At 35.7% G+C, this 23,049-nt stretch overlaps 1 protein-coding gene and 1 long non-coding RNA gene across 2 annotated transcripts in view; one reads left to right on the top strand and one right to left on the bottom strand.

Annotated features, from left to right (window-relative positions):
• LOC145258097 (uncharacterized) overlaps positions 1 to 17,992 on the top strand; it is an 89,438-nt gene extending 71,446 nt beyond the window's left edge. The window contains exons 5-7 of the mRNA XM_080115836.1: positions 838 to 917; positions 10,814 to 11,004; positions 17,188 to 17,992. Coding sequence (XP_079971962.1) covers positions 838 to 917; positions 10,814 to 11,004 — 271 coding nt within the window. The 3' untranslated portion in view covers positions 17,188 to 17,992. The remainder of the gene's footprint in view (positions 1 to 837; positions 918 to 10,813; positions 11,005 to 17,187) is intronic.
• Positions 17,993 to 19,530: 1,538 nt separating this feature from the next.
• Positions 19,531 to 23,049, bottom strand: part of LOC145258098 (uncharacterized) — a 55,285-nt gene continuing 51,766 nt past the window's right edge. The window contains exon 3 of the long non-coding RNA XR_013864044.1: positions 19,531 to 20,659. This is a non-coding gene — a long non-coding RNA (uncharacterized LOC145258098). The remainder of the gene's footprint in view (positions 20,660 to 23,049) is intronic.

The following is a 23,049-nucleotide window of genomic DNA, read 5'->3' as shown; positions in this document are numbered from 1 at the left end:
ACTTGGTGGTTAGATGCCGACGAAGCTCCATGACACTTCCTGAAGTAAGAGCTGCACCAAAAGAAGGTCATGCTGACTGTTTGGTAGTCTGCGACCGGTCTCATCCATTACATGTTTTTGAATGCAGGCAAAACTATTCCGGCAGAGAAGTACTGTCAACAAATGGATAAAATGCATCAGAAACTTCGACAACAACACCCAGCATTAGTCAACAGAAAAGGCCCAATTCTCCTTGACAACAATGCCTGATCGCATGTTGCTAAACTGACCGTGCAGGAGTTGAACAACCGCCATACTCTCCAGACCTCTCACCAACTGACTATCACTTTTTCAAGCATCTCGACAACTTTCTGCGTGAGAAATGTTCCAAATCCTAAACAATATCAACTTCATTGCCACCAGAACGCAAGATTTTTACGTTACTGGCATAAAAAAAATACACTTGTTTTGCGTTGGCAAAAGTGTGTTGATTCTGATAGTGCTTATTTCGATCAATAAATTTTTGTTAGATCCGAGATATGTTCGTCTTAATTTAAAAGTTAAAAACTGCAAGAACTTTCTTGTCATACTGATATTTGAAAATAACTCTCTTTAATAAGATGACTTTGTATTTTTAAACTACCTCTGGAAACACTAGTCTTACTATTTCTTGTTTTATACTGTGTATATATATATATATATATATATATATATATAATATATATATATATATCTGTGAACGTGCATCCTGTATGCGTTCACAGCCTTTGATTGAGTTAAAATAATTTTTTTTGTTTCCTGATGACAAAAACAACAAAAACTATTGATTATGTTTTATTTTTAATTTATTTTTGACAGATGTTACTGCGTACATAAAGGTAAACGGATTGAAAATTATGACGCTCTGAAACTTGAACATGTCAACAAGAATTCTTGCAGTAAGTTCATTATTTTACAAACGTGTCTCTACCGAAACTTGCCTCACCGAAATGTTGTATCGCTGACTTTATCTTCTTTCCACGTTGAGTTGCCATTTTTATTTGTCATCAGATGTTGTTATTTGTCAACCGAGCAGTTCTTCATTCAACAAATCAATAAATGATAAAAGATGGTTAGAGAAAGCCAAAACAATGCAGTGTTTTATTAGGTACGTGTAAAATGAATGGTCGATGCCCCAAATCTATCAACGCCAAAATTCATGAAGTCAACCAATTTTAATGAATTTTCCAGTATTTATTAATCTAAAATATAAATCTAACCTGTCTGTTTAAATGTATGTATGGTTGCCTAAAACTTAGGACAGAGGCGACGGATTTTCACGAGATTGGTATCGTTTTGAAGCTCGGCCTTTTTTTTTTACATAGGCATCACCACTTATCAAGGCCCAGAGGCCACTCGAGAGTTAAAGAGTGTACAGTAATCAATTGGACAATATAGTAATTGTTAGTAATAGAAATTCAGTAAATTTGTTAACCTAAGGGGAACGGCTCATCAAGAACTTGTTTACATTGGACTTGAAGACAATCATATTGTAGTCAGCTGGAAAACAGGGAAACGGAAGACAGTTCCATAGGCGTGCAGTTCTAAGAAAGAAACTTTGTTCAGGGAATCTACGTTTAAGTTTAGGCACAGATAAAGAGTGGGGGGAATTACAGAAGCTTGTCAAAACATGAAGCCTCTCCAAGATGAGAGCCATTCATTTCAATTGATGCCAGATGGGGATATGGGCGTTGATGATGTAAAGATAAAAGCTTAGTTTTAGATGCATTAAAAGTAACCAGCCACCTCTTTCCCCATTGTACCAGGTGCTCAAGATCCAAAGAGAGAGAACTTGGTCGTTTATGATCTTTGATGTGCTACCATAGTCGTAAGTATAAATGTCTACGAATGATGTAAGGATGTGATTTGGAAGATCATTAATGTTGATAAGGAAGAGAGTTGGGCCCAGGATTGACCCCTGAGGCACTTCAACATTAATACTGTGAGCTTCTGATTTCTGCCCATCAACCACTACTCTTATGAACCTATCAGAGAGAAATGATTTAATAATTGAGAAGACATTTCCAGCTATACTGTAACTGGAGATCTTGTGAAGTAAACCTTTATGCCACACCCTATCAAAGGCCTTTGATATGTCAAGAGCGATTGCCCTAGAAAGGAAGCCTCCATTGAGAGATTTGCTAATCCTATGAGATATAACTGTAAGCACATCTGCTGTAGATCTAGTAGAACAGAAACCATATTGTATGTCACTAAAAAGGTTATTTTTGCTGAGGTGGTTGATTACTTCTCTATTTAACACAGATTCCAGCAACTTACTCATAACACACAGGAGACTTATTGGCCTGTACTGAGAGGGAGATGATAACCTGAATTCTTAAATACGGGGCATACTGATGAGATTTTCCAGGGTGATGGGAAACAATTCTCCTTAAGACAACACTCAAACAGCTTTGTAAGTATGGGCACTAGTTCTGGTTGAAGTTTTTTAGCACTATAATTGGAGTGCTGTCAGGGCCGCTTGCTTTACTGGAATCAAGGTTTTTGATTAGCTTGGCAACATCACGTACAGATATTTGTATTCTGATACAGGAGGAAATATTGGGGGTTGGCAGCCTTGATCGCAAAGGGTAGAATTAGTTGCAAAGTTCTTGGCAAAGAGTTTGGCTTTGTCTGATGCTGACGAGATTACCTCAGATCCATTGATGATGGTTGGAATAGAGTACATACTTTTGTTCAGGATTCTGTTTGCTATTTGCCAAAACTAGTGGGAACCAAGCTGCTGCTCAGCCATTTTGGACTTGACGGAATGAGCATACAACTTTCTTGCGTTCTTTATTACTTTTTTACAGTGGTTGCTGGCAGTCCTGAAAACGGCTTTAGTCTCAGTACATCTATTACGTTGGAAGCAGTGGAAAAAGTGATTTCTGTGCGCAATGGCAGCAGCACATTCTGGAGAGAACCACAGCTGGCTGTTAGGTTTTTGCTGGAACTTTTTTGAGGGTATCAAACGGTCTATACCTACAATTAACCATTCCATCAGGTCTGATACTATACAGGACACATCCTTTTTAAACATGGAACGCAGAGGTAGATTTGATATAAATGTACGGAAGCTATCCCAGTCAGCCGTAGAGTATCAATATACTGTATGATGAAGAGGTATATCTGAGGACTTATTTCATTTTTATCTTAATTGATATAACAGAGTGGTCCGAAGATCTCAGTGGAGACAGAATGGAAGCTGAACATAGTCCAGGGCAAGTTGTGAGAAAAAGGTCTAGGAGACTTGCGTACTGGCAGTCAGTGTTGGGCACATGGGTGGGTTCGTGAACAATCTGAGTGAGGTCATAAGCAATGGAGAAATCATGACATCATCGGTCTTGTTTGAGTTGGTCAACCATTTGACGTTGTAAACATTGAAGTCTCCACATACGTGAATGTTAGCTGAAGGATAAGCAGACAGGACTTGGTCAATTTTCTCAGATATGCTTTTAAAGATAGTAACTCCGCTGTTGTTGGGGCGATAGAGAGCAAATATAAACATAGTAGTGTGAGCTAAAGCAACCCGGAAACACATATAGGGTAAGTTAGGATCTTCCCTGGAGATGTCCCTACCACATGGAAAGCCATCTTTAATATAGGCACATATTCTATGCCCATGGCGATCTTGGGGGTCAGATTTAGAAGTTAAGTTAGAGTATCCTTTAATTGCAAAATCATGTAGGGAAATAGTTTGTCCAATGCCAGTTTTTCTTAGGAATTATAGGTCTGGTTTAGTCTCCTGTAATTGGGTTTCAACCTTTGGAAGGTTGGAACGTAGACCCCCTGATGTTGGAGAAGGAGACATGGTAGTGGGGGTCTACATTGGAAGTTGGAGATCTGGTTTTAATCCTGTATTTTTCTGGAAACTTTTCATAGAGTTTTGGGATTTGTGGAATAGGTCGACAGACTTGTCTAGAGCAGGGCAGAGAGAAAAGAAACAAAGAAATGTTTTTTTATTTTTATTTTTTATTTTTTCTTGTAGCACATAAAGTAAAGCCGTAACAATTAGCCACTAATATGGCATTGAGAAGCCCCAGCAGAAGCTACTGCATGGTCCAGAATCCATTCACCAAATGACAATACAGCAGCCCCAGTACTTTGCACCTTCTGATAGGATAGCCTCCTTAGTGGTTAATCCAAGGTTTGGGTCCGTGACTATCAGACGAATAATGTCAGCCCACTTAAAATGTTTACCTTCAGTACCCTTACTATTGACATGGTCACAAGGATAGACATAGAAACAGAAAATTTCCAACATCTCTAGAGACTGTTCACACAAAATACTACCGCTTTTTTCACCAATATTTTTGAAAGTCATCCCCTTTTTTCTATTGTCTAGCCTTAATTTAAACCGATGTCACTTCTGGTTTGGCAATGGGTGCAACAGCAAAGACGTCACGTTTTTTATTTCACATTCTTTTCCTCCTTCACGGTATGGGTTCGAGCCTACCTGCTTCATACCACTTTAAAAAATTTTTTTTAACACTCGCATTTTTCCTTTTTTTTTTTTCTCTCAACACACACCCTTACACACACCTATTTCTTTTCCACCTTCGCGTCACGGGTTCGAGCCTGCCTGCTTACTATAATTTTTTTTTTTTGCTGAGCACACACCTACAAACACCCGGGCAACGCCGGGCTCCCAGGCTAGTATATTTTAAATCTTACTGGAAATCTATTATTTTGCGTAAACAGAAAACACCTTTACTAAAGTTATAGTTTTAAAAACTAAAAGAAAACGCATGAATTTAATTTTTTTTTTTTATGAAAACAAATCATAGATTGTAACAATGTGCTGTCAGATTGCCATCTTTTATTTGGCATCAGATGTTTTCGTCAGACAAGCAGTTCTTCATTCAACAACACAATAAAAGATAAATGATGGTTAGAGAAAGCCAAAACAATGCAATATTTTATTATGTTTTAAAATTTAAGTTTTGTGGTGATTATATTTCCTGCTTCAGAAGTTTAAAGATATGTAAAATTTAAAAAAAATTCGTATTATTTGGATTCTTCAGACTACTGGGTGTCATTTTCACAACATTTGGTCGATACATCCTTCAACCTTCTTCAGCTGTATCTTGTTGAATTTGGGAATGTTTGTCAAACTCAAGAATCTGCACAGAATATCGAGCAGAACGCTTTATTTAATCTTCAGGAGTAGCTTGCCCTTATTCCGTTATCCATGACTGGATAGAGGTCCTAAGTAATTTGCAATTTTGATTGTGGAATAGTGGTTAGAGTGCTTGGAAAATTCAATACTGAATTAACATTCATCTGAAAGTTGAAGGTTCAATCCTTGGTGTCAGCAACCAAAAATACAATTGCAAATACAAATAATACAAGTTAAAATTAGTTTCATGACTGTAATTGTTCTCTTTCCCAATTACTAAATACATCATTCACTGGCGCTACTACTTTCAACAAACAATAAATATAATAACCTTCCAATAACCTTCATATTACAATATTCTTTTTTTTTTTTTTCATAATTATTCTTGACTTTGCATAACTATCATTTATCTCCCTTGCAACAAGTCTTTTATTTCTAACATTCTGTAATTTAAATACAAATCATTTTATTCGAACTTCTTAAATTTTTAAATCAATATTGAAGCGAAGGTAAGCGCGTTGGGCAAAAACAACGAGCATCTCGCTTACGATTAATTTTTCAAAACATTTATACGAAAGTAAACATCTGGAAAAATCAATTAAAAACAAACAAATCATCAGACTTAGCTCTTTGTAATAGATGTGAATTTATTTGCCTGGAATATCTCACTCGTGTTATTTTTTAGTCCGAAAATAAAGAAAAGAAATCCTTCCTGACCGGTTCAATGTTTTTTGACGTCACGTTGGAAATTAATTTTTTTAGGAAATGCGTCGAGTAAGGAGCTGAAGGAAAGATAAGAATGTTTTTCTTTCTTTTTGTGTATCGTTTCATCAATGGGAAATCAGCACAAGTGTGTTGCGGCTGTTTGCGCACAAGCGACGGAGCGTGACAGTAACGCGCCTTAACTCTTCGGGTGCCGAGCAAAAAGAGATCGAGAGAGTTCTTGAATTTTGGCGCCACGCCTTTTTTTGTCTTTTTTTCGGAGCTCTCCGGAAACGGTGAAATGTTCAAATGTCCTGACAAAATAAATTCCCGGGTAGACGCTACAATATAATTAAATTTTTGATTCAATATAATAAAAATTTTTTAATCAATATAATTAAATTGTGTAATTAATATAATTAAATTTTGTAATGAATATAATCAATTTTTTTAATCAATATAATTAAATTTTGTAATAAATATAATTAAATTTTGTAATCTATAATTAAATTTTGTAATAAATATAATTAAATTTTGTAATAAATATAATTAAATTTTGTAATCAATATAATTAAATTTTGTAATCAATATAATTAAATTTTGTAATCAATATAATCAAATATTTTTAATCAATATAATTAAATTTTAAAATCCTTTATAATGAAATTTTCAAATCAAAATCATTAAATTTTGAATCAACAAAATTTTAAAATCAATATAATTTAATTTTCAAATCATTATAATTAAATTTCTAAATCAATATGATATAATTTTTAAATCAATATAATTAAATTTAAAAATCAATAAAATGTTTAAATCGATATAATAACATTTTCAAATCATTATGATTAAATTTCAAAATATAAATAAATTGTTTAATCATAATTTAATTTTTAAATAAATTCTTAAAAATGTCCGCATTTTGTTTGCATGATCATCATAGTTGGGTTGTTCTTCAATTCCCAACAATTATGACTTGACTCTGTTGACTCCTGGATCATATTTCCATAGTTGCATTAATGATGGGACAACCAAATATTTCATTAGTTTTCTTTTTCTGTCTATATTCTTTTCTTCTTTATTTTTTAAAAATAAATTCTTTAACATTTTCTGATTTCATTTTATGATCATTTTATAATTTGAGAAATGAGAAAATTCCTTAAAGATATTGAGATTCTTGGAGTAACAACGTCTGAGTAGCAGCAGCAGTGAATATTTTTTTTTTATTAGTCAGCTAATATACTTCCTAACTTCCGGCATAGTTGCTACCGGAAGTGGTGACCAGGCAAACCAGTTCCTTTGCTTTTTTTCTCTCGCGCCTATATATCCATATGTAATATGTAATTTTTGTATTATGTTTTTCCAATCGTTCTTTTTTATTTAAGAGTCATCGAAAAGTTTTTATTGAAGTAAGTTCTATTTTTTTTTTTTTTAGGAATTATTAAAAACATTTTTAAAAATCTTTTTAAGCTAGGAATATTTTGTATTGGATATTTTCTTTTATGATGTTTGAAATTTTGTTATTTTGATTTCAATGATTTTATTTGTATACTTTCATAAACATATATTAGGTTGGTGCAAAGATAATGTTTATATATATACACACATATATATATATATATATATATATACTAGCAAAAGTACCCGTCGTTGACTGGGTTCAAAAACAGCCTACAGAAAATGGATTCTGATTTATTAAAGTATGATAGGTTATGAAAAGGAAGGGTTGTAAAGAGATAGCTTCGAATTTGGGGGTATTAAAACCAAAGAAAAATATGATGAAAGTAAAAATAAAATAGATAAACCCCATAATTTATTATACCATACCTGTTCACACTGAAACACTTATCACAATATTCTGTGCATCTATATTAAAAAACCTTATTAAACTTTGTGACATATTTCCATTCTATGGAGGTCAGGCGCGAATGAACGCCCCATAATTTTATTATACCATATTTCTTCAAACTGAAAAATTATCAAAGTATACTTATGCAGATAGATATGAAAAGTCTTTATTAAAGTTTGTGCCTATTTCCATTCTATGGAGGCCAGGCGGAACGCAGACCTCACAATTTTATTATACCATCCCTATTTAAGTTAAAACATACTTATCAAAGTATTCTTATGTACATCTATATCAAAAACACTTGTAAACTTTTTTTTTAAATTTAAATTTTTTTATTTCCATACTTTGTGGACCAGGCGCGGACGCAGACCCCACAATTACGAACCACCGTTTTGCCAGACTAAACATACCCATTCGTGTGTCTCGATACATCTTCTATGATTATATGTAATCAGTTTTTTAAAATAGTCAACCATATAGGAGCCTATTCGTGACCAGACACACACACACACACAGCTTTATATTATAGATATATATATATATAAAGCTGCTTTCAGGAACGCCAGCAACCACTGTAAAAGAGTAATAAAAAATGCAAGAGAGCTATATGCGCAGTCTGTTAAAGCCAAAGTAGCTGATCAGTGGCTGGTTCCCACCAGTTTTGGCAAATAACAAATAGGATCCTGAACAGAAGTGTGCGTTCTATCCCAACCATTATCAATGGACCAGAGGTCATCTCGTCAGCATCAGACAAGGCCAAACTATTTGCCTAGAACTTTGCAGCTAATTCTACCCTATGCGACGAAGGCCATCAACTCCCCATATTTCCTCCTATAACACAGAACACGCTAGGTAACATACAAATATCTGTGCATGAGGTCACCAAGCTAATCAAGAACCTTGATGCCAGTAAAGCAACTGGCCCTGACGGCATCCCAATTATAGTGTTAAAAAAGCTTCAACCAGAACTTGCTCCCATACTTACGAAACTGTTTAAGCGTTGCCTTAAGGAGAAGTGCTTTCCGACTCCCTAGAAAACCTCATCAGTATGCCCTGTATTTAAGAATTCAGGTGATAAGTCATCTCCCTCTCAGTACAGACCAATAAGTCTCCTGTGTGTCATGAGTAAGTTGCTGGCATCCATATTAAATAGAGAAATAGTAAACCACCTCAGCAGGAATAACCTTCTTAGTGACACACAATATGGTTTCCATTCTGCAAGATCTACCACAGATGTGCTAACGGTTATATCTCACAGGATTAGTGAATCTCTTGACAAAGGCTGCCTTTCTAGGGCAATTGCTCTTGACATATCAAAGGCCTTCAACAAGGTATGACATAAAGACCTACTTCACAAGATTTCCAGCTACGGTATAACTGGAAATGTTTTCTCAATCATTAAATCATTTCTCTCCGATAGGCTCATAAGAGTAGTGGTCGATGGACAAAAATCAGAGGCCTGCAGTATTAATGCTGGAGTCCCTCAAGGGTCAATCCTGGGCCCAACTCTCTTCCTGATCTACATCAATGACCTCCCTAAACACATACTTAAATCATTCGTTGACATCTATGCTGATGACATGACCATCTACGGCAACACATCAAAGGCTGTAAATGACAAAGTTCTCTCTGATTCTCTCTCCTCTGATCTCGAGCACGTGGTTCAGTGGGGGCAGACGTGGCTGGTTACCTTTAATGCATCTAAAACCAAACTCATATCTTTACATCATCAACGCTCTGATCCCCATCTGGCATCAATTGAAATGGATGGCTCTCGTCTAGGAGAAGCCCCGTGTTTTGACAAGCTTCTGGGTTTGTCCTTTACTCCTGATCTGAAATGGAACACGTGCATCAAGTCTGTTGCCAAGGTCGCTGGAAAGATGGTGGGATCCTTCTACTGCTCCAGAAGATATCTCACTACTGATGCAATTCTCTATCTATATAAAAGCCAAGTACATCCAAGGATGGAATACTGCTGCCATATCTGGACAGGAGCTGCTAAAAACAGCCTATCCTGCCTTGACAGAGTACAAAATAGACTTCGTGGCTTAGTGGGGGATGCCCTTTTCTCTACCCTGCAACCTCTCTCCCACAGAAGAGACGTTGCAAGCCTATCCTTGTTTTATCGTTATTTCCATGGCAGGTGCTCATCTGAACTCCAATCTCTGGTCCCCCCCTCGCCAATCCTTCACAAAAAACACCCGTCTAGCTGAAGCCACTGTGAAAAATTTCCTCCACTCTTTATCTGTGCCTAAATCAAAACGTGGATTCCATGAACAAAGCTTCTTTCTTAGAACTGCACGCCTGTGGAACTCTGTTCTGTCTGCCTGCTTCCCACCTGACTACAACTTGGATGTCTTCAAGTCCAACGTTAAAAAATTCCTAATGAACCACCCCCTTATGTAAACACTTCATCAAATCTCCACACTAACGTACTGTACTTGCAATAACCTTTATCCCTGAGTGGCTTCCGGGCCTTGATAAGTGGTGACAACCATGTAAAAAAAAATATATATATATATATGTATGTATATATATATAGTTGAAAGTCAAAAACGACATTATTTTTGCACCAGCCTAATATTATAAAAATTCAAATAAAAAATTTTATTTTTAAAATTTCATAACCATAGTTCTTATAAAATTTCATAACCATAGTTCTTATAAAATTTCATAAACAATAAAAACATTTTTTCCAGTTTGTTATTAAAAGTGCAAATAAAGACTAATTGTCTTATTTTTATCGGATAATTTTGTTAATTTTTATTGCATATTTTTTCAATAATGTCCTTTTCATATATTTTATTTCAATAAATCGCTTCACAATAGAAATACTTTTGCCAAAATAGATTTTCCAGGATAACTCTGGTTGCTCCCCCAGAGGGCATTATAGGGGTAAAATTGCTCCTAAATCGTTCATCCATTCGGTTGTTTGCACTTTTCTCAATAACCACGCCTGGGACTTTTTTAAATTTTGCACAAACATTAGTCATGGTGAAAGTAAATTTTTCACTCGTGGAGAGTAACTCCACATGTTCAGCTTGTTTTCTTGACAAATTTAACATGTCTAATCAAAATTTGAAACTCTTTCATCATTTTTAATTATTTAAAAAATTTTCCCACAGATTGCGCTGTTGATAAAGAAATATATCAGCGTACAGGATTAATTGGCAAGATGATTTATTGCAACGAACAAGGTGGTTACAAAAATATTCAGTGCATTGGCAGTGTTTGTCATTGTGTCGACGAAACCGGAGAGAAAATAGAGAACAGCACCGATTTTGGTATTGGTGAATTTAAAAGCGACCGATGCTAGGTAAAAGTGTTTTCTGTCATATTTTTTTTTTCTTTTTTGTCTCATTTGATTTGTTGTGTTGTACCACATATTTAAAAAAAATTGATTTAATTCCATTGCAATCGGTCATCGATGTGTTTATATAATAGTTAGAAAGTATGTTATGTGTTTATATAATAGTTAGAAAGTATGTTATATGTGTTTATATAATAGTTAGAAAGTATGTTAAGTGTTTATATAATAGTTAAAAAGTATGTTATATGTGTTTATATAATAGTTAGAAAAAATGTTATGTGTTTATATAATAGTTAGAAAGTATGTTATATGTGTTTATATAATAGTTAGAAAGTATGTTATATGTGTTTATATAATAGTTAGAAAGTATGTTATATGTGTTTATATAATAGTTAGAAAGTATGTTATATGTGTTTATATAATAGTTAGAAAGTATGTTATATGTGTTTATATAATAGTTAGAAAGTATGTTATATTTCAAACAAGAACTTGTTCAATAATAAACGTTACAAAGTTTTTTTTTCACATATTAAATAAATCAAACAATAAAGATCAACCAAACATAAATATATACAATCTTTTGGTCAAGATCAAAGTGTAGTATCTGTTTTCCAGATGCTGCACTTCCATTTCTTGTTCTCTTTCAGTGGAGGATCAGTCCTTTACGACTGAGACAATTTTTTATTTTTGTACCTTTTCTCCACGTTAAAAAACGACCCTGGTGTCTAACTCTGCCCCGTGGGGAGGCATAGTAAATATATACAATAATATAAATATATACAATAATATTATGAGATACAAAATATTCAAATTTTATTCAATGTAACCTGTGCATCAAACAGCTACAAACTGAAATCTGCTGGGTCCTTCTTTCTCACTTCGAGCCGGAACTTTTTTTAGGAAGGGACTTTTTCTCCTCTCACCGTTTTCTCTACTTGAGCAAAAGCACAGTCTCCTATCTGTCTGAGTTCGGTCTTTTATTCCTCTCAAATCTCAGGAATTCTCGCGGTTAGTCTCACCCTCTTTCCCATAAAACCAACTTCGTCTACCGCTTCTTCTTCTCCTCCTCCTCCCCCCAGCCCCTGTGTGTCGACAACAATCAGACTTTCTGTCTTTTAGAGGTGAGTGCATTAGAAGAATTACTACTACACTCCCCCCCCCTGATCCTATGATCACACATGAAATACTCGGGGGGGGGGTCTTTTGTGCTTCTTCGTGGCAGAACAATCATTGTGTCTTACTGTGCTTTCATTAAGTCATCATCTTCATCCACACTAGGTTTCCGTTCACCCAGCATCTCATTGATGATCATGAATCTCTCCCTACCCATGTCCGAAGGCGTGTCAGAGCAGGCCATTGGTGGGCCTGGTCCTAGGTCACAGGTCTCTAACATGGCGTGGCATTCCATTGACCGATATATTTTGCGTATTGGTATTCCCAGTCACACCACCCACTCCATACTTTGTAGTACATCGTCTGTGTGGAGCTTTCACCCACACTCGGTCACCCGTTTTATAGACAGTTTGCTGTTGATTTTCTATCGGTGTCATTATTCTGTCAATTCCTTTAAGTCGTATGCAGTATCGCTGGACCATATTGGTAGGTGCTGTCCCAGAGGACAAGTCATCCTTTGGCGTAACATTGTACCAATATACTGCCTCCGGTATGGAACACCGTTTCCTGGCTGCAATCCTTTTGACACTTCTATGACAAGCTGCTCTGAAAGGCAGTGTCATTATCCGTTAGAATCTCTGACGCCGGACCTCGTTCATAGAAAAGAGTCTTTACTTGATTGATTATACATTTTGCATCCTGCCAAGCGATGGGTCACCAGACGGCAAACTGAGCGGGGCCGCAATCAATCAGTGTCAAAAAATGGGCCCATCATAATGAGCGATATCTATCGCTATCCTATGCCATGTTTGCTCAACATTTAAGGTGCTCTTTGACGAGTGCATGGGTGATGGATCGATCAACTGACACTCTTCGCATTCTTTGATGATGGTTCTCACAGCGGCCTTGGAAACCCCAGGATTAATTCGCTTGACAAAATAGAGTGTCCGCTTCACTCCAGGATGACCGCTTTTATTGGTGAACAATTTTGATCTGGTCCACCCTGACTGAGTTCACAGATGCAGTGCAGACAGGTTGCACCGGTTCAGTGTCTCTTTTAATCGCATCAAGCCACTGCTGAGGCATTCTCGTCAGTTAGTCCGCCTTGTTTTGACTAGATTTGACCAAGACTACATCCATCAACAGTGCATATTCCTTCACTAGCTTCATTATTGTATCAAGACACCATCGGATTAGCATCTCACTCGTAGCTTTAGTCCATACCCTGGCTCTGCAGGTAAGGGTATTTGAGACCCATTTATGAACGCATGCAGAATTGGTGAATAAGTGCAAAGTGGTCATCTTCCAGAGGATTGCAAAATTCATTCCTTTAATGATGGCATCGAGTTCTATTAAGTTGATGTGTTGGGAGTCCATTTCTGGACGTAACCAGCATGCATCCTCTATCACGGTCCTGTTATATATCATTGACACGCCGGTAGCGAGAGAGCTTGCATCGACCCAGACATCAAGAGCTTTGCCTTTGACGCACCATTTGCCTTGTCCGAATCTTCTTTGTGGAGTCTGGTGAGAACCTCGTTTATCATGGTGTTGAGAGGTGCATCATTTACTTTGTCGTCCCACCCTGTAGTGACGTCAGATGCTCTCTTTTTGATAAATGCCACAGCGACACGAAGCCAACCACCCATGGGATGGTGTCCAACCACTTGCCACAAAATTAAAATATATTTCATCGCGTGACGACACAAGGTATGTCTGGGATCTTGTTCCCTTTTCGTCAACACAAAGCATTATCCTCTCCCCAGACCTGCAAACCAAACACTCGCGCATCATCCTGCAGTTTCTCTAGTTTTTTGCTGAGAAGTCCGAAGTTGCTGAGATGCTCCTTCAAATGTGCTACATATATATCGCCAATATAAGCGGATGTTGCCTGCTGTATACGCTTGTCCTTCATCAGGATAGCATTAACAATAGTTTGCATGACGGATGGTGCCACATTGAGTCCAAACCCCATGCGGGTCAGGCAATACCTCTGCCATTTGATCATGGTATGGCTACAGTGATATGTGCACACTTACTTGAAGGTATGCTTTGTGAAGGTCCAACACCGAGACATTTGATCCCGCCCACTGCTATTCTCTCAATTTTTTGGTGCATATGTCTGCACAGGCCGTTAATGGGTCTACATATTTATTCAACTCCCAATAGTCGAGCACCGGCCTCACCTTTTGTTGGTGCTGCTGAATGACCACCATTAGTGAGATCAGGCCCTTTGGGGGGGGGGGCCCAATTCCTTCTTTGGATACGGAACCAACCATCCATTATTAATCCAAGCCTGTAGCTCAGCATCATAGTCTCCGCGGACTTTCGCAGAGATGTTATACTCTGGCACTCGATTGTATAATTATTGTGGTGACTGATCACCAGACCACTTCCATGACACGATCCAGGTTTTGGTGTGTTGGTTGAATTCCATGCGAAAGTCGGATTGTTCCAACTGAATGGCCGCACTCAAAGCAAAAGCTGTCCCAGCAAAATGTGCTTTGCCTCCCTTATCAATATGCACGCCGCCAAATTTCTTCATGACGTCCATCCCTAGAAGGAAGTCAAACCCCAATGGTGTGCTGTCCACCACCAGTATGTCAGTCTTCAGAGGATTCCTGTTGGCTAATGTTAATGTTATGCTGCCAACACCATTGCTTAACAGACACTTTCGTCTCGCCGTCAGAATTGTGGTATTTTTCCGTATCTTGGGTTGATAATAATGACCCACTCACAACCGATGATGAGCAGCCAGAATCCACAAGTGCTATCCTATCTAACCCATCAATCTTTATCTTTATCACAAGGAGCACCTCTTCTAGTTTATGTGGGGAGAGAGTGGTGCTGGCCTCTTACCCCTTGCCTTGTTTTCTGGACACCTTGATGCCACATGTCCTTGCTTCTTGCATCGATAACAGTATATCACTGGAAGCACCTTGCCTGCCGGCCGTCTCTGGCAAAGTGATTGGGACCTCCACACTTGTGACACTGCACTGTAATTGTATCCTGCTGGTCAAGGGTTGAAGGTTGGTCTACAGGTACATGAGGAAGAATTCTGCGTCTCCTGATTGCTGCAGCGATGGGTTCTTCCACTTCTGCCTCCTCCGCCATAAGAGCCCAGGCACTCGCAAGAATCTGCTCCAGGGTCATCCATTCCATTCTGGAAGATCCCTTCAACTGTTGCCTAACAGAACTGGGGAGTCCTGACATGAAAGCACAACTGAGCCATTGATCAGAGAGGTTTTCTTCTATTAACCGTACAAGATCCTGCATGTCACCCAGGTATTCATTGACAGTTTCCCCAGGGTGCAAATGAAGCAATTCCTAATGAACCGCCCCCTTAAGTAAACACTTCATTAAATCTCCACACTAGCGTACTGTACTTGCAATAACCCTTATCCTTGAGTGGTTTCCGGGCCTTGATAAGTGGTGACCACTGTGTAAAAAAAAAAGGGAGACAAACTTGTCATATGCCACAAAATGGTCCGGTGCAAAAGCCACGAGGAGGGCTTGTTTTACTTGCTTCAAATCCGCCCTTAGGTTATGGGCTAATCTCCGGGATACAGACAGCACGCCACCTCTTAACCTGAGTGGTAAAACACACTCAACATTGTCAACCCCACACATTTCACACCAGTCCCACCTGTTCCAACCATTCAGACACTGTGTGATCAGGTGAGATGCCATGAAATTCAGGGATAAGACAGATATCAAATGCTTTGACTGCCATTTGTAAGCCGAAATAGCTTGAAATCTGCTGGGCCTTTCTTTCTCACTTCGAGTCGGAACATTTTTTTAGGGACTTTTCTCTCCTCTCACCATTTTCTCTGCTTGAGCAAAAGCACTGTCGCTTATCCGTCTGTGTTCGGTCTTTTATTCCCCTCAAATCTCAGGAATTCTCACAGTTAGTCTCACCTTCTTTCCCATAAAACCAACTACGTCTACCGCTTCTTCTTTTTCTTCTCCCAGCCTCTGTGTGTCGACAACAAACAGAACAGACTTTCTGTCTTTTGGAGGTTGAGTGCATTAGAAGAATTACTACTACACAAATGCTTGGTGACTGCATGACACGAGTCATGATATATTTTTTGTGGGATTTTTGCTTATTCTCCATTTAATTTCTTCTTCAAATTTGTATGCTTGGAAGCTGAGACTTTACTCTCCAAGATAAACTAAATATCTTGATTTTACCAGTTGCTTTAAAACGTTTCAGTGTTCTCCACATCAACATTCGGTTCACATTTAAGGTCTTTGCAATGTCGCCTGCAGACTTTCCAGATTTAAATAGCTCTACAATGGCAATTTGTTTCGCTAAATTATAGGGCATATTGTGAAAAGTAATCTTCAAGTTAAACTTCACCACAAAAAAAGATTAAAATTCATGAAAATTCATTAAATATAGGTAATAATAGAAAGTTGTAACGGTAAATATTGAACACTCTATTTTATTTATATAAATTTTATATAATAGGAATTTTATTTAATAGAAATTTTATTTAATAAAGATTTTATTTCCAAATTTTATTTGAAAGAAATGTTATTTAATAGAAATTTTATTTAATAGGATTTTTATTTAATAGATTTAAAAAATGTTTAATCATAACTGCTTTAATCATAAACATTTTTATATGCAGAATGTCTCAAGCATTTACCACTTGTTGATTTGAGGTTGTAATCTTTACGAATGCTGAATTGAAATAGTTGTGATTTCTCTAACCTTATTCTTAAAATTAAACAAAGCTGTCAAAATCACAAATTAATAAACTCAGAATGAAAAGCAGTCTTCCACATTACTGAAGAGATCCAAAGATTCTTAGAATAACGTTGTTAAATCAACATTAACTGTGGACATAAGCGTTGAAAGTTTTATATGTTCGTACCAACGTACATAACACAATATTATGCATTCGTGCAATGTCAAAAGTATTTTAGTAAAGATTTTAGTTTAACTCTTCACATCTAACCTAATCAACGTTACCAACTGTTTTATGTTTGTGATGAATGATATTAAATAGAAATTTTTCATCTTAATTTTGTAATCTTTTTATATATTTTTATTATAATTTTTTTCAGATTCCTTTTGCCTCCTCACGATGCAGCAGAAGACGTGAGAAGTAATTCCAGTAACGTTTTTGATATTTAACCGCAGACGAAATGTTTTTGACGCCTTTCTATTTTTCTTTGCTTTAAATTTGTTCAATTTTCTGCATTTTTCACTCAAACTATTTTTCTTGCAATTAATTGCATTTATATATGAATATAAAAAGATGATTTTTATTTAATAATTAACTGCATTAATAGATGAATATGAAAAGATATTTTTATTTAATAATTAATTACATTAATAGATGAATATAAAACGATACTTTTTTATTTAATATATGCAATTTCGGATGTCATTTGGATAATAATGCAAATAGACAATATTTTGAAAATTCTGAAAAAACTATCTGGTTTGGTATAGTAGGTTATCAATGAAATCAATTTGAAAAGAAAAAAAGATTTTTTTTTTTTTTTTTTTTTTTTGAAAAACGGATGGAAAATGTTTACAATTGATGGCTCTGATGAGTAAAATATGATTTTGTAGAATGTAAGCTATCGACATTTGACTTTGAGAATCTGACTTAATTTTAGAAAACAAACACAGTAAAGAGGAAAGGGAGTAAAAATGTGAACCAATGAGAGGGAGAACAGAAATGATAAAAAGAAAGAAAGAAAAAAGTAAGAAAGAAGACGATGAAAGAGTAAGGAAGAAAGGGAACGAGAGAAAAAATAAAAAATAAGAAAGTGAAAAAGGTGTAAAAGAGAAAAGAGAAGAGGATGAAAGAGAAAGAAAATGCATGATAGGTAGAAGGGAGGGGAAATGAAAAAAGAAAGATGAAGAGTGAAGTTTTAAAAAAAAAAGGAGAAAGTCTTTCAAACAAAACTCCATAAAAATTAAACATTTTTCTCATCAGAACATTATCTTACGTAGAATGTTATTTTATACGAAATATATTTTAGAATAAAATCCCAAAGGTTTTTAGTTTTTAAGGTATTATTATTTACATTAGTTACTAGGCACATAGTCTAGTGTATAATTGCATTGGTAGATTCTATTTTTTTAGAAATAATAAAAAGTAAAATACTTTCAAATTTAGAGTGAGGATTAATGTTACTAAATAAATATAATGTAAAATGGTCACTCACTTCCTGACAAGAAAACGCTATTTATTATCCGGTTGACTATATAACAGGGCAGAACGAGTAACCATTTTTTTTTAAATTTCAAAAATGTCTACCATACATCTATTAAAATTATATTTTTTTAAGAGGGTGGGGATTTTTCAGTTTGCTATAAAAACTGATAATTGTACTCATTCAAATATTTTTAATAAAAATCTACCAATATTTATTTTTTAAAATGGATTAAATAAAGAGTTTGTTTTGAAATTCCATTCAAAGTTCCAAGTTTGAAAAGATGGAAGATGAGTTGCAGATGACATTAGCTAAAACATTGTGAAAGCGAGATGGGGAGAGGAGTTTGAATAACCAAAAAATACAAACTACGAGTCCTTGTCTCCAAATTTCTGAAACAAATAATCAGGATTTCTAATATTTGACAGCAAAATAAAATCCTCATAGGAGTTTTGTTTGAAGGCTATATCAATGAGGTTTGTAGGAAAAACAAGTTAGTATATAAAAGAATAATGACAGTATTAGAAGATATTTTCAATATTTTTACGTTTATTTGCCAACATAATGTGGCGTATAAGATGATAGATGTTAATGTCCCTAAATTTCGAGAGTAGTATCTCCTCTTCGAGGGGGGAAATACAAAGAAAGATGTACAACTGGTCAGTGAGGTTTTCCTTTGTTTTATTTATTTAAAATCTTGATACATTTATAAAATCGTTTCTATTTAAGTAAATGTGGGACATCAGAAAGGACAATCAATTACAGAATTGAGTTTTTAAACTCTAAGAATTTTCAGTTTAGCTTTGAAAAACTTTTAAAAAATGTTTTATTTTTTGGACTTTTCTCTGTGTATTTTTATAAAAGAACAAAAGATTTTTTATTCTTTTTTTTAGCATAAAAAATTTTTTTTTATAAAAGTCTTTTTATACAATTTTTTTTTTTTTTTTTTTTTATAAAAGTTTTTTATACAATTTTTTTTTTGTGTGAAAATTTTTAGTATTAAATTTTTTTTTAATATTTAAAAAAAAAATCTTTTTTATATAAAAAAGTCACAAAATGTTGAGAAAATTGTCTATTTGTTTCCGAATATTTTTTGAAATTTCCCAACACCATGTAAAACAGCTAAATACTTTGATTTATAAGAGAAAACACTTTCAGTTTATTTCTTTACGAGGATTCTTTATGTATATCTTGCTTTTCTTTATGTATATCTTGCTTTTTTCAAAAACAAAAAACAAAACTTTGATGCTTTAAAAAAGGTCATCACAATAAAACCGGTTGCAGAAAAGTGAATTTTTATTGTTTTCGTTGTTACATAACTCACTCTTTCTCATCTGTTATCTGTTTTTATTAAAATTCTTTTTCTAAGTTGCTTGAAGACTCATTTTTGCTTGTAATTTTATTAATAAAAAGAATTTCATTAAATCATCTTTTTCAAAAATTAATTTAAAAAAAAATATTTTGCAAATTCTTTATTTTACAATATTACATTTGGTATACAACCAATTGTTGACATCTGTGCAAACGACGGTGTTCCATATTCAAATAACAAAAGAAATATTGAATTTTAAATAAAACCTACACAATTGTCATGTCGCAAATAATAACATATCCAAAAATTATGGAAAATATGAGGTAGAAGATTAATTATTCCTAAAAAACAGTTCCGATAAGGATAAAAATACGTCATTATGGTTACACGCTGAGGTGGACATGTTGAATTATGGGATAGGAAGCAAAGGGAAGTAATTCAGTTGAAACACCATAGCAGACAGAATTTAATCAGCAAACGAAAATAAACATAACGTATATATAATTAAAAAAAATAACTCATTGAATTTTTGGCATTAAATGTTTGGCATTAAATTTTTGGCATTAAATGTCCGAGAAATTGAAAACTTAATTACCTCTCCTCTTAACTCTCCTATTCAAATCGGAAGATTTTGAAAGTAGATCGCTAGATTTTACAAATTTATTTTTCCATGATTAATTCATTTTCTACGGTGTCGTTTTCCATAATGTTTGGATATGTTACTATTTGTGACATGACAATTATATAGGTATTATTTGTTTTACTTGAAATTCAATATTTTTTTATTATTTAAATATAGAAGCATCCAAATGATACTACCATCTATGGCAACACGTCAAACGCTTACAAAGACCAGAATATTTCCAGTTCTCTCTCCTCTGACCTGGAGCGTGTGGTACAATGAACTACATGGTTAACTTCAATGAATCCGAAGCAAAACTTCTGTCTTTTCACCACCAACACTCATATCCTCATTTGGCTCCAGTTAAAATGAATGGCTCTCATTTTCAGGAAGCACTCTTTTATAAACTTCTGAAATTGACCTTCATCTCTTACCTGAAAAGGAAGACATATATCAGATTATTTGGCAAAAACACTGGAAAAATGGTTGGATCATTCTATCACTCCAGAAAGTATCTCACTCCCGATGCATTCCTCTATCTATACAAGAGTCAATTAATGGAGTACTCTTGCCACATCTGGGACGGAGCTCCCAAGAGAACTCTTTCCTGTCTTGACATTTTGTACAAAATCACCTTTAAAATTTAGTGCACAAAGACCTTTTCGCCTCCCCCACATCCTCTCTCTCTCACATTTTCGAGTCTAAGTCTGCTCTATTGTTATGGTAAGTGCTCGACTGAACTCCAATCTATGCCATCCACCTGTAAAAATTTCGCAAATACTTGTCTCGCTACAACAACTATCAACTTCCTTCAATCTTCATCTGTGTCTAAAACTAAACGAAAATTCCATGAGCAGAGTTTCTTTCTTAGAACTATCCGTCTGCAGAACCCAATACCATGGCACTGCTTCCCCACTGATTACAACATGGTGTGACGTGCCCCTTCTGAGGTTATTTTCTTTTTTTTTTTTATAAATTAACTCAAAAAAGCAGGAATGTTTTATCTCAGATTGCGTGGAAGCTCGTTGTAAAGGGATACGCGCCAGCCCGTATTTCATCGACTTCCTCCACCAAAAAAAAAAAAGAAAAAAAAAGAGCATCCAAAAGAGATTTCGATATTTCCTTTATCCTTTGCAAATGGAAAGAGTAAAATATGAACCAACCTTTGTTTTACGCTGAAGGACAATGACAATATGTAATTCCTGTGTTTCTCATGATATTCATTTTATCAGCGGAGTTCAGACGTCTATCTTCTTCGGGCTCCTATCTGCAACTAATTTGGCGTTTAAAGTTTTTGACGGCTAGCCTTTTCCGAAAGAGACGCTGGATACATTTTTTTTTTTTCTGAATTTTAAATATATCAGCGTTTTTCTTTCCTTCTTTTTTTTTTTTTAATTTTTTTGTTTCACTGTTAGATATCGCCGTTGTTGCTATGGTAACGTCTTATTAGATTTATTTGTTTTTTTATTCACCTCATCCATTTCATTTAAATAAAGGGGTCACCAAATTTGTAGGGGACTAGGGTATATAAATACCCCAATCCCGTTACAAAAGAATAATGAAACGAATGACATTGAATTGAAGGAAACAAAGACTCGATTAATGGATAAGATAAACGTCGTTTATTTGCTGTTGAAAGAATGAACGTTTTAGTTATAACATGTGTTCATGTCCGCGCGAGTGTAACCAATGTTCGTTGCGGGACTGGTATTGTAGAAGGAATAGGAAATATGTGTTCATCTCAAATTCGGGTCACTATCGTTTGTTCGCACGTGGGAATTGAAGTGAGTGTTGTAGTGGAAATGAGAATCCAGCGTGTAGACAAAGAAGAGGATAGAGAGTTGACATCAGTTAGTAGTCAGCTACGCGAAGGTGTTCTCAGGGACCAGTAGTAGATAGAGAGAGAAAGAGTGAGAATGCATACATACAGTTTGTTAACTCGTGCCCCATACATAGTCGCAGGGGTGTTGATACGCGCGAGCGTGCGCCTCCCGAAGGGGAGGCGGTTGGTTAGCCCAACCTCTCTAGCCAAGAGCTAGTCCTAAAAAGGCTTAGAAACAGCTTGTCTCCTTGTTTTATACTCGTTTCCGGAGTGTCTTCTGCGCATGTGTATTTCCTTAGAAAGCGGAAGTGACGTCGTCCATGTGTGCGTTCGTGTGCGCGTGTGAGTACATGTGTATACGTAAGCGTGTGTGTATATACACACGTGAATGTGAGTGTATGTACGCAAACGTGAATATGTGTACATGTGTGGACGTGGGCGCGTATATTTGTGTGCGCGTATGTATATGACAGCTTGAAATATGAATGTGTGTTTTGTGTGAGACTTGAAAAAGGCTCGTACAATATTGATAATACTTCAATTATCGTCACAATGGTCATTTTCAAATCTGATGTGACTAAGTTCCTCTTAAATAATTAAGTCATACCCAAGTTCCACCATAATTGATCATGTTGTCTCACCATCTATAAAACCCTTCCCCCTAGTGGCCTCCAGGTCGTCCCTGAGGACGTTTGGGGCAAATGCTGAACCTAGTCATTTTTTATGCTTCATTCACTGTGTACTCACGGGCGACCATGCATGCTTCACTTGTTGTATTATCACATAGCGAAGCAGGTTATATTGTGTATCAAGGTTGACCCCATTTCTTTGCTTTGAGGAGACACCTTATATTAGGCACTTATGAAGGCATAGACGATTATCTAGGGGGAGATAACTAGCATTAACTAAGCTAAGCATGCTTTGAATAGATCCGTTACATGCACCATTTGAAAAAAGGGATTGTCCTGAAATACATAATGGAAATTGTCGCATACAATAGAC

Source organism: Euprymna scolopes, chromosome 33, assembly GCF_053919585.1.
Source record: "Euprymna scolopes isolate OS-2025 chromosome 33, ASM5391958v1, whole genome shotgun sequence".
In the NCBI taxonomy this organism is placed as follows: domain Eukaryota; kingdom Metazoa; phylum Mollusca; class Cephalopoda; order Sepiida; family Sepiolidae; genus Euprymna; species Euprymna scolopes.
Note: the sequence above shows the minus strand (reverse complement) of the source record. Positions and strands in the feature narration are given on the sequence as shown.